General features: G+C 38.8%; 4 protein-coding genes across 6 annotated transcripts; 2 read left to right on the forward strand and 2 right to left on the reverse strand.

Moving 5' to 3' along the window:
• Positions 1-882: 882 nt before the first annotated feature.
• Positions 883-3,411, forward strand: LOC125196993 (protein ALP1-like). Of its 3 annotated transcripts, none has more exons than XM_048095681.1 (6): positions 883-1,023; positions 1,123-1,209; positions 1,678-2,208; positions 2,280-2,505; positions 2,772-2,969; positions 3,081-3,411. In XM_048095681.1, exons 2-6 carry the CDS (start codon positions 1,183-1,185, stop codon positions 3,233-3,235), a joined length of 1,137 nt encoding a protein of 378 aa, XP_047951638.1. In that variant the 5' UTR covers positions 883-1,023; positions 1,123-1,182; the 3' UTR covers positions 3,236-3,411. The 3 variants fall into 3 exon arrangements, with proteins under 3 accessions (XP_047951638.1, XP_047951639.1, XP_047951637.1); XM_048095682.1 differs by having other exon boundaries at positions 3,055-3,140; XM_048095680.1 differs by having other exon boundaries at positions 2,772-3,411.
• Positions 3,412-3,553: 142 nt separating this feature from the next.
• LOC125192254 (B3 domain-containing protein REM20-like) lies at positions 3,554-4,805 on the reverse strand. Its single transcript, XM_048089777.1, has 3 exons — positions 4,595-4,805; positions 4,245-4,509; positions 3,554-4,153 (listed from the first exon to the last, which is right to left on the reverse strand). Exons 1-3 carry the CDS (start codon positions 4,676-4,678, stop codon positions 3,720-3,722), a joined length of 783 nt encoding a protein of 260 aa, XP_047945734.1. The 5' UTR covers positions 4,679-4,805; the 3' UTR covers positions 3,554-3,719.
• An 880-nt stretch (positions 4,806-5,685) lies between these two features.
• LOC125197201 lies at positions 5,686-7,013 on the forward strand. Its single transcript, XM_048095914.1, has 2 exons — positions 5,686-6,234; positions 6,329-7,013. The coding sequence occupies exons 1-2, from the start codon at positions 5,899-5,901 to the stop codon at positions 6,743-6,745; spliced, it is 753 nt and encodes a 250-aa protein (XP_047951871.1). The 5' UTR covers positions 5,686-5,898; the 3' UTR covers positions 6,746-7,013.
• A 135-nt stretch (positions 7,014-7,148) lies between these two features.
• LOC125192284 lies at positions 7,149-8,425 on the reverse strand. Its single transcript, XM_048089819.1, has 2 exons — positions 8,265-8,425; positions 7,149-8,067 (listed from the first exon to the last, which is right to left on the reverse strand). Exons 1-2 carry the CDS (start codon positions 8,415-8,417, stop codon positions 7,285-7,287), a joined length of 936 nt encoding a protein of 311 aa, XP_047945776.1. The 5' UTR covers positions 8,418-8,425; the 3' UTR covers positions 7,149-7,284.
• Positions 8,426-11,720: the final 3,295 nt, after the last annotated feature.

The raw sequence follows: 11,720 nt of genomic DNA on the forward strand, positions 1-11,720 counted from the left end.
GTAATATAATATGTAAAGAAAAAACTCAGCTTATCGGAGAATCACATTCGCTAGAGGAGATGAAGTTTTCGAGTCGTGGGGTTTTGCTATTCGAATGAGGGAGAGAATTTATATTTGAATTTATATTTATGTATGTTACACATTTTGTACATTGGTGTTTTAGTTACGTATTTGCACAACGGGTGTCTCATTGAAACTATAGGAAAATGATGAATAAAATCTGAGAATTTTCTTTCAAAAGTAGTATACTTAATTAAATTGCAGTTTTATTCAATTAATAACGAGACAAGATATTTGATCCCATGCGTTTGTTTTACTGTGTCATTTCGATGATGAGTTACGTGGGAAATTGAGATTGTTCTACAAGGCTAAGTTAGTCCATTAAAGATACACCAAAATTCGTTCATTTTTCGATGAGAATTTGAAATTTGAAATCAAGTACATATCAGCTTATTTCATGTAAACGAAAATATTAACTGAAAAAATGGCATCTTGTGTATTGCAAAGTTGAGTAGTTGTATAGGCAAAGAAACAACAACCACATATTCACCAAAACCACTGACAAATATCTCTTTCTATACATGAATTTCTGGTAAATAAATGGTCAATTTCAATTGTAAAAAAAAGTGAATGCTTCACTTTCTCTAATACTGACAAATAATACATGTTAAGGCCTCGTTTGATTGCCCTGATAGGGTGAGATAAGGCATTGTATCTAGGGTATATCTTGTTTTTGATTGCCCTGACAGTGATCCCCAAGGACCCGGTATTCAACCACTTACCCGGTTGTCATTATGATACCAAGCAGCTCATTCTGTATAAGTCTACCCCAGTGTTCACCTCTGATATCTTTCTATCTCACAGATCCAGGTTGTGTGTAGCTTGGTTTATTGTCTAAAAGACCCCTCATTCATGTTTGAGCTTCAAAGCAAATTGGTTCCCGCATCCGAGTTTTGATTATCGGCGACAATTTTACACCCCACAGATTTTTGGTAATCCTTTTCCAGCAGTCGCAGATTTGAGGTAATTTAGCGTGCAAAATTTGTCATTTCTTAAGAATTGCCTTAATTTGATATGAATTCTTATCATTTTTTCATTGTCTCGTTTAATTTCGTTGCGCAGCGCCTTCCTATCTGGTTCCGCTGCCCAGAATTGGGAATTTCTAATCTGAGGTTATTCGCAATGGCAAATGATGACAATTTCCGTAAGGTATGCAAACTATCAACTTACCCATACAAATTCGAATTCAATTTCACGGTTCTGCATATTTTTGGGCGAATATCAATGCCCAGTGGTTATGGCCGCCCAATGGCTTCATAACGAAAATGCTGTGTTTTCTTAATCAGTGTTCAATTATTCTTTATGGTGTAAAATGTAGTGACTATGTGGGGTTTTGTTACTGGAATACTCGCCACATTTATTACCCAATATTTGCACTGGTTTATTTGAACTTGCTCTGTATTGCATATTGTGGTTATCATCAAAATCCAATTTGTTGTTGCATTTCCATTTTCTATTATCCAGTTTGACATGTGCATTGTCTAGTGCCGCTGAGTCGACATATTTTCTGAGTCTTGTGTTGCTGTGTGGTTTAATAAAATCCAACTTGTGTAAGTAGTTTCAAACCCCGAATTCAAATGGATGTTTGATTTGTGCTTACATGCTTTCCTTGGCCAGAATGTGAATCAGCAGAATGACATGGCCACCATAATGTTTTTGCTTGAGGAAATTATACGTAACTATCAAATAAACTTGCTGCTCATATCTTTTATGATCACATTGATTGGCCCGCAAACCCGCAAGCGTAAGCGCTGGGACAGGCTTGGCCAGTCTGTGGTCCTTGATTCTATTCCTGCTCACGTGCGGCACCTCGATAGACTAGTTCGTGTAACAGATAGAGCGTGCATCGACAATCTGAGGATGGATAGGAACACCTTTGGGCGGCTGTGTCGTATTCTCCGTGACCGTGTCGGCCTAATTGATCAAAAACTAGTTACGGTTGAAGAACAAGTATCCATGTTCTTATGTGTGCTTGCACACCATAAGAAATCTCGCATAGTTGGGTACAATTTTATGCGTTCATCACAAACGGTGTCAAAGTACATACACATTGTTCTCCGCGGAGTTCTCACGCTGCATAGTATCTTTCTGGCAAAGCCCACACCCATAGATGAATCGTGCTCTGACCGAAGGTGGCAATGGTTCAAGGTAAAGTGATTTGAATAATCTTACATTCTATTGGCTGTTATGCGTTAATGTAGTGTGAGGTTTATATGCAGGGTTGTCTGGGCGCATTAGATGGAACTTATATACATGTACGCGTCCCAATTGCTGACGCTCCTCGATATCGTAACCGAAAGGGTCACATAACAACCAACACTTTGGCGGTGTGCGACCCACAGCTCCGATTCACTTACCTCCTTCCAGGTTGGGAAGGATCTGCCGCTGATTCGAGAATTCTAAGGGATGCCGTCACCAGACCGTTAGGTCTGAAAGTTCCTAAAGGTGCCCTCTTATCATTAATCAATTGAACACTGCTTTGAGTTATTACATTAAGATGTCCTAATCAGATGAAACACAAGTTGCAACTGTGTTGTGCTTTCAAGTGTATATTCAATAATTTCTTTTTTTACTTCCTCATCAGTCTTTGACCAGATTTAAATTGATATTTATTAGTGCATTAAGTGGGTATTGAATTAAGTAGAATCTTTTTATCTAATAAGATGGATAGGTATAAATTGAATTAACTTGAAAAGTGTGGTTCATTGCAGGATGCTACTACCTATGCGACAGTGCCTACGCAAATGCGGATGGTTTCTTGACACCGTACAAAGGTATACGTTACCATCTTAAGGAATGGGGGGTTGGAAGACAGGCACCACAGACACCGGAGGAGCTGTTCAATTTAAGGCATACAAAGGCGAGGAATGTCATCGAACGATCATTTGCCGTGTTGAAGATGCGGTGGGGTATACTCCGATCTGCAAGTTTCTATCCCATAGATATTCAAACTGGACTGATAATCGCATGTTTTCTGTTACACAATTACATAAGAAGTGAAATGGTGGTTGATCCTATAGAGGCTGAATTGGGCAATGAGACTGACAATGACGACGAAAGTGACAACGACAACACACTCGGTGGTGATCATATCAGCTGTGTAGAACCAACAGCTGCCTGGACCAAAAAAAGGGACGATCTTGCAAGGGCTATGTGGGCAGAGAGAAATCGTTGATAATTTGTGGTGATTGTTGGGACCTTTGTTATGTATGAACTTACTAGTTTGAGTTTTCCCTGTGGAGACATGTTTAAAAACGCAGTTACTCCTTCTGTCTCTAAATGATTTATTTTTGGTCTTTTTCTAGTTATGATTGAACTTATTATAAAGCATACATGATATATCAGAATGCATATCCAGATTTTTAATGCTGATTATTTAATAGTTGATTGATGGAATGAGATAATCATAATTGTTTAGAAACGCATTTTACCAAAAACAAATTCATTACACAAACTTTGGCATAACAACTTGCCCATTACCCATTAATCTGAATGAGATTAATTGTGTAAAACCGTCACATACAGACTCCCATACATAGCAAACTACCATAGCAATTCTAACAATCCGAAAGAGAAAATTTGGTGAACTATAATCACCCCACAACAAGCTACATAATAAGCAACACAATATCGTCAAAGACCACCGACAATCTGCCAACCTACGGGCGATCAAACCACACATAAAACTGGACGTCATTCCGGTCAATTAGTTTGAAATGGCAGCGAACACCTACGACCAAATTGTTACCATATTTGAACCTTCTCCACCCGCGTTTCACCCAAATTTTAGAATCATTGTGGTCGAGCACAATGTACCAATTGTCTCCGTTCACATTAAAGTAAACAGGGTCATTCAGGGCAATCATGCGAATGTGCTGCCTCCAAAAGGCGAATGGAATCTCTAACGTGCGGTTGATGTTCGACGGATCAAGCGTAACGGTGAACATCGGGCAGCCATCGTCATCTACAACCCCCTGGTCGGGAGCATAGTCATCGTCATCCGAGGAGTCACCCTCTGTTCCAGATGGCACATAGTCGTCCGACGTATCAACATCTGGGACGTCACTGTGATCGGACTCACCGGGTACAATGGCTTCTCGTATAGTGATGCATCAGCCGATGTGATTGTCAGCAAAAAAGAGAAAAAGTAAAAAATTTTAACAATGGAGTTGATATACACACACCTTGAACATCCCCAATTGGAGGGCAGCCGGTCCGCGGGTTATACCTTTTGACATGGAATATACCATCGTCGACCATAGTGAAGGTAAGGAAATCGTCGTGCACAATGTTGTGAATGATCCGAAAGTCTGACCAGCCAGCGTGGAAGTGACACCCACTCGCTATCTTCAGCAGACGAACAGGCCAACTCCTTCCCCGCGGCATCACGAGGCGACAGTCGAAAGGGATATTCGCTCCATGAAGAGCCACAAATTCCGGTGGAAGGCGCTTGAAAAATAATATCCAATATATTAATTTGTCTACAAAACAGAGCATAAAAGAACAGAGAAAGCAGAGGACAACAAAACCTTACCAACTCATTCAAGCTAGTGTCTTCCGAGAACTTCTTCATGAAAGATGGAAGCCTAAGGTAATCGATGGCACCATTATCACCCATACTACCTATTCGCCTTGCTATGTCAGTTTATTTGCTGGATGAATATAGTGGGAAAGGATGGCCTATTTAAAAACTAAAATCAACAATTATGACTGTGCATGCGATATGATGTGATTAGCCCAAACACTGCCCCCTTCCTGCCATCTAGTATAAAGAAAAAGAAGGGGTTAGCTTTTGGTAGCTTTGGGTCATATAAATGCAGTCCTTGAAATCGATCACAAGACGCCACCTTCTGCATATTTTCAGGCATTTCACCCGCCCAATCAATGAGTGTGAAGATGTTATTTTGGAAGTATATGAATAGATGTTACCCGTGATGAAATAGTGCAATTAAACTAAGTTCGAATTGCCTAAATAAGCGCTTAGTTATCGGCAATTATATTTGAAACAATAATGACTCTCCCTTTTTATCGATTCTAATGAACCACTCCTTATCATTTAATCGATCGTATATGTGTCTAACGTTAGCTAATATTATTTAACTAATATGTGTGGTAATTAACAAAAAGTATATAGAAAATGGAGAGAGAGGGAAGAATATTTTTATCTAATAAAATATACAAGGCGTATTTGGATAGTATGTGATCGTCAACAACATGTATTTTATTGTACTTTATAATGGCTAATACATTTTACGCACCGATTTAACGGCACATTAAAATATTAGTATATAATCTTGCATATCACAAGAGAATCTCAACCGAATTGATAAAAAATATCACACACATGAGTTCCATTAACACAAAACATTTGTGGGTTCCAGTAATACATATTATAACCCATTAAATAATATTTCATATGACGAGGCAAATGTTGATGTTATTTTCTATACTTTTTTTTCTCCAACAAAATTTTCTTTAATAACACGTATTGAGTACATGCAACATTCTTATTTTACATTGTAACACGTGTGTACATAAAAAAGCTACATGAATGATAATTAAAATTACAATTTCATATGTGTGGGAGTGTTGTGTCGAAGTGATTTTTTTATTGTGCATCCATCACCTCGTATCTACCACACTGCTAAGACGCAGTGCGCATTAAGAACGACGAGGAACATAGAGTAGACTACGCCGTCTAGAAAATATTAATATCTCAACCACACACCATTAATGCAGCCGGTGGTGCTTGCTGGAAAACAAATCTGCATATTAGTCGATAGAACCACCATAAAGCAGTATGCTCATCATCCGTAGTAACCCACTGCCCAATCCACAATGAGCTTCAACATTCCTCCCCAAGCAATGTTCTTCTATAGAGGAAAATGGACGTTAGAGATGGATAGCATGCTACTTTCGACACTAATCACTTTGCGAAGCGGACGTGAATGGGATGATGCAAATGTGCCGGAAGATGTGCTCCGCAATGTCCGTTCAGTGATTAACCTTCCTTTTGGGGTTGAACTTACCACTGAGGACATATCAGTTCGCATTGCTTTGTTGAAGGCTCGGTATCATAGGTTCAAAAAGTTGGTGAAAACTGATGGAGTCCAGTGGAATGTTGATGAGCATTTCGTGAGTGCCGCCGACTCAACTTGGAAGCTTCTTTTCCAGGTTCTTATAATCTCTCAGAGTATAACTTCAAACATCTTATTTAAGAATTTGTTGTGAATTCTCATTTGAAAACATTCGCTCATTGATATCACAGAAGGATGCTTTAGCCGCTGCATATTTCCATCGGGACGAACCAGAAGCCAACCTTCTCGCAAGTTTCTTTGGGTTAAACGATGTGAAGGTCGAAATCCTTCAAGAGGTGATTACAATCTCGGACACCACTAGGGAGGTCATAGAGTTATCTGACTCCAACGTACCGGACGCACCGAAACGAGGAAAGCCCAATGCTTCACCTGCTGACTCCGATGAAGTCACCTCTCCGATGTCGTGTCCATCCCATGGTGTTCGCCGCAAGCTTTTCGATGGCGAAGTTTCATGCTTGCCCGACCTTTCTGCTTCGGCCCCTCCTTCCCGCTTGAAAACCGGAATAGATGTTATATTCTCTTCACCTAAAGGCTCGTCATGTGCATCATGGAGTCCTCCTCCGAAATCACGCAAAGGAGCCCCATAAATCAGCCATGTTAGGGCCACGTTGATCGTTTTTCAAACTAGTTTTATGCTTTGCTTTTAATGGCTAAGGGTTAAGTAGTTCAAGATAATGTGTGTTGGTTAACTAGGGTATCATGTGGGTGTACGTGTGCATTTCAGAGTTTGTTTGTATGTTTTGTATGTGGGGTTCTTTCATGCTTTTGTTGAGAAGTTGTGTTACATCGTAGAACATGATGGATTATCACCACAGTGTAATGGTTATTTATGAAATCACAAAGCAGTTAGTTTTATGGATGAGTTTTAACTACATGGATCACAGTTATCACCGAGTATCACATGACACAAAACTCATAAGTAAAGGAAGAATAGTAGGGGGCATGGCTGCCAAATCCAATATTACATAAGGTTCGTCAAAGAGGGTGCAAAGTTAGAACCATCTACAAAAGATAAGGAGATGTGGCGACGCATATACTGTCACAGATCCTAATATCATCCACAACTCATTCAGTCAAAATATAACATACAAGGTCACTGAATTCAACCAGAACGAGGTAATACTAATCAAAAAGAAACAACGGTATTAAGTTCGACAACACACAAAAGCCCAGTTACCCATTTGTCCTGCCGCTGTGTCTTAAAGCTTCCCATCGGTGTCCAAAAGATCAAACACAAAGGATGCACGAGCCGTCTCGGGCAATCCCTGTCCAGTAGTTCAGGCTCTTTCACAAGCTTCTTAGACACATAGAACTGTAGTTTAAGCGTTAGCCCCGAAATACCTTTTAGCTGATCAAAAACCTCGGTCCGCTTGGTGCTAAGATCGAACTCATACCCAATCCGACTTGAAATCTCTTTCAAGCGCTCGTTTGTGTCAGTGTGAATCTGACCCATTAGAGTGATTATTCCGTCCATCTTGTCTTCTACTTTACGTTTTTTGATAACTTTTTTGGGCACCTTTTTGGCTGCCCCAGATCCAGATCCTGACCCGCCCGTTGCTGCAGATCCTGACCCGCCCGCTGCTGCAGCAGTGCCTGACACCCCCCCTTCCCCTGTTCCAGCCGGTGCGCCAGCAGTCAAACCACCTTCGGTAACGGATTGGCTCTCGTCGACCATCTCGGGAAGGACCCCTTCTGGGAATACTTCGTCAGGAAACAGCTCTTCCAATGTCATGTGCTGAGATATCCCATCCTCAGTCCCGACTTCAGCTTTACTCCCGTAGATTTTACCAACTGCTTCACCAAGGTCTACCCCGCGTTCCCCATCGGCACGATCCGTACCAAAAACCTCCTTCCAGTCCTCAAATTGGGGCCAAGACTTGTTCCTCATATACTTGGCATGTTTGTCCTTCTGTACACAAACAATCGGCACAAACAATTGTTCAAAAGTATAGCAGATAGTTACTGACTCAGCCATTGGATGCCAATAAATTAATGAATGATATCAGTCATGTGTTCCCAACAATTTAAACAAAGTATATGAAACTATTAATCCGGTTGTGGAATATTATCACATACAAAACTAGAAGCAAATAACAGAATACGAACCTTGACAAAATGTGCCCATTGCTCATCATCACATTCAATTCGGTACTTGCCGTCTGAGTTAAAGCCAATGCCGCTGTGATTGAGCATCATCTTAAGTGAACCGTAATTCCTCTTCCAAGTAGTTATTTTAGAATAGATGTGCGGGTGTGGCATGATATCAGTATTTGGAAATTCGCGCTTTATTGCCTCCCTCGCCCGCACAAGGTAACCTGTACGGTAACCATTGTCGGACTTCCAACCGTTGGCAACCAACTCCTTCAGCGTTGCCATAAGGATCTCTTCCTCCCGGACCGACCAGATGCGTCTCGACCGATCAGCTTTCGCATTTGCGTTGGTGGCCAAATCGTTGCTGCCTACACAAGTAATCGACAACAATGGACCCCGTAGAAATTACGTTACGGTTACAAAAATATAATGAGAATATACACATAAAAGGTGAACAACGTTTACCCTCTGGGCTTCCATCATCTTCGCTAATTCCATTGTGGTGGGAAGCCATACCAATCAAACTACAAGATATTGAAAAAATGTAATACAATACATAACATCTAATATCATACAACAAATTACCAACAAGGATTTAAAAGACAGCCGAAAACAAGCTTCCCAGAGCTAAACCCTAAAAAGATAGCTTTTTATCCAATAAATGAATTTTAATTGGGTGATTTAAACAATCAGTGGTACAAATTTTGTAATCAGTGATTTTAGCGACACAGAATAAGTAATTTGTGTTGAACCCTGCCTCACATGGAAGCCCAAAACACCGTGTAAACCGAAAAATTACAGCAACGAAGGCGGAGTGATACCGTTTGCATAAAAGCTTACCTGCCGTCGATGAAGTTCAGCTTTCAAGTGTGCAAATTGCAACGATCTGGGTGTAGACGATACTGATACTTTTCTGGAAGCAAAATAGAGAATGGGCGCGGGATTAAAATTTTGGGCGCCTTTCTGCTTTTGTTAGGAGGGCTGGTAGGGTTTACGGGGAGAAAACTGTAAATATGAAAATAACAGGAGGGCAAGTATGACAAATATCATTCTTATCCGTAGTTCTTTTGTGACAAAACAAAAACAGTATAAGTTATCTAACAACATATGTCAGGGCAAACAAACACAAGAATGAGATAAAGCCTAACACCCATATCTTGCAAACCCAAACACAACTACCCTATCTCACTCAACCCTATCAGGGCAATCAAACGAGACCTAAAGATGACAGTTGCAAGCCTTTGTGAGTGCTCTCTTTTTACTTTTAATAGATTTTCAATTTCATATACAGCATTTTATTTATTTCAAATGTAGACTATGTAGTGGTGGGAATGTACTAGTACGCATAAAGATGGGAGAAGTAAACTAAGATGAAAGATTATCATATCAACCAAGGCTGTGTACTACATTCACCAAAGAATGCATGCATACTTAGTTGTGCATTTTGTGTCTATTCTTTAAAATTTCTTATTTGACTTGAAGCTGACGTGCGACACTTATCTCTTATAATTGAGGCTAACATATTATAATGTCAAGGTGTGTGTACTGGAACTGGAGTACCATTTTGTTTGTGTTATATTGTGTTTATCCACTGCTTTTTTCTATAATAATTTTAGATTTATTGTGTTTGTCCGCTGCTTTTTTCTATAGTAATTTTGGGTTGAATATTTGCGTTTGACGACTATATTTGATTTTTTTTTTTCACTAATCTAAACTTTTTTATACCACTCACCATTTTTTTTCAAATGTTATATCGTTAGATGTAGTGCATTATGTAGATTTTATATGATGATGACTATAAACTTACCAACCTTTTTCCTTACTGACATTAGCAGAAGAGAGAGAACATTTTAAATACTACTACCTCCATCCTTGAAAATTTGATACACTTCACTTTTACCATTTTTAGTAGTGGACCCCATATTCCACTAACTCATTCATCCTCACATTTTATTATAAAACTAATACTTTAAAAGTAGGACCCACATCCCACCACTTTTTCAACTCACTTTCCATTACATTTTTTAAAACCCGTGTCGGATCAAAGTGTAGCAAATTTTGGGGGACGGAGGTAGTACTACTACTAATTCTGAGACCAACTATAAAATGCCCATAACTCGTTTCTTGAGTATACTCTATATATACCTATAACATGGGTTGTCAACAAAAATTATACTATAGCCTTTCACCCCTTTATACAATAATAGCATAAACAATAAACTTTCACAATTTTTACAAGAAATTCATCATTTTACTTATCTCCAATTCTGTGCATCTCAATCTGAAGTCAGCCTCTAGGTGACACCAGCTCAACCACACATAGCAACTATACTTCCTAGTTCCTAAGACAATGACACATGCTCGAAACAACAAAGCAAACATACAAAAGTCACATTGTGTCATAGTACTACAACTATTTAAAATCACATCTTATCCTATAATATATAATCATTTTGCCCGTATAATCAAACTAATCAATGTAGATATGAGACAAACTACTATTATGATGAAACAAGGTTTTACAACAAGATTTCATGACTAGTGTTGTTAGTTGAGTTTTCTACTCCAAATTTTTTTGATTATACGGGCAAAATGATTATATATTATAGGATAAGATGTGATTTTAAATAGTTGTAGTACTATGACACAATGTGACTTTTGTATGTTTGCTTTGTTGTTTCGAGCATGTGTCATTGTCTTAGGAACTAGGAAGTATAGTTGCTATGTGTGGTTAAGCTGGTGTCACCTAGAGGCCGACTTCAGATTGAGATGCACAGAATTGGAGATAAGTAAAATGAGGAATTTCTTGTAAAAATTGTGAAAGTTTATTGTTTATGCTATTATTGTATAAAGGGGTGAAAGGCTATAGTATAATTTTTGTTGACAACCCATGTTATAGGTATATATAGAGTATACTCAAGAAACGAGTTATGGGCATTTTATAGTTGGTCTCAGAATTAGTAGTAGTACTACCTCCGTCCCCCAAAATTTGCTACACTTTGATCCGACACGGGTTTTAAAAAATGTAATGGAATCAATGTAGATATGAGACAAACTACTATTATGATGAAACAAGGTTTTACAACAAGATTTCATGACTAGTGTTGTTAGTTGAGTTTTCTACTCCAAATTTTTTTTTCTCAAACTTGATTAGATATGAGACAAACTACTATTATGATGAAATAATAGTTGACTTGGAACGGAGAGAGTAGTACACTACAATTTTTTTCTACGGAGCTAGAAAAGTCCTCGGAAATTTATGATCAACACATGCCAAACACTTTATGAGCATATATATATATGCACAAAGAGTAGTCGTAATTTAGCTCAAATATAAGAAAAGCTCTCATGCATAAAACTTTGCTCAATTCAAAAGTTACATCTAAAAAAAAGCAGAAAACATTTTTACTGCTCTGAAAATTACTTTTATTCATTCCACTCACTTTCAAATCATCCATACTTAACCCCATC

This window comes from Salvia hispanica, chromosome 6 (genome assembly GCF_023119035.1).
Source record: "Salvia hispanica cultivar TCC Black 2014 chromosome 6, UniMelb_Shisp_WGS_1.0, whole genome shotgun sequence".
In the NCBI taxonomy this organism is placed as follows: domain Eukaryota; kingdom Viridiplantae; phylum Streptophyta; class Magnoliopsida; order Lamiales; family Lamiaceae; genus Salvia; species Salvia hispanica.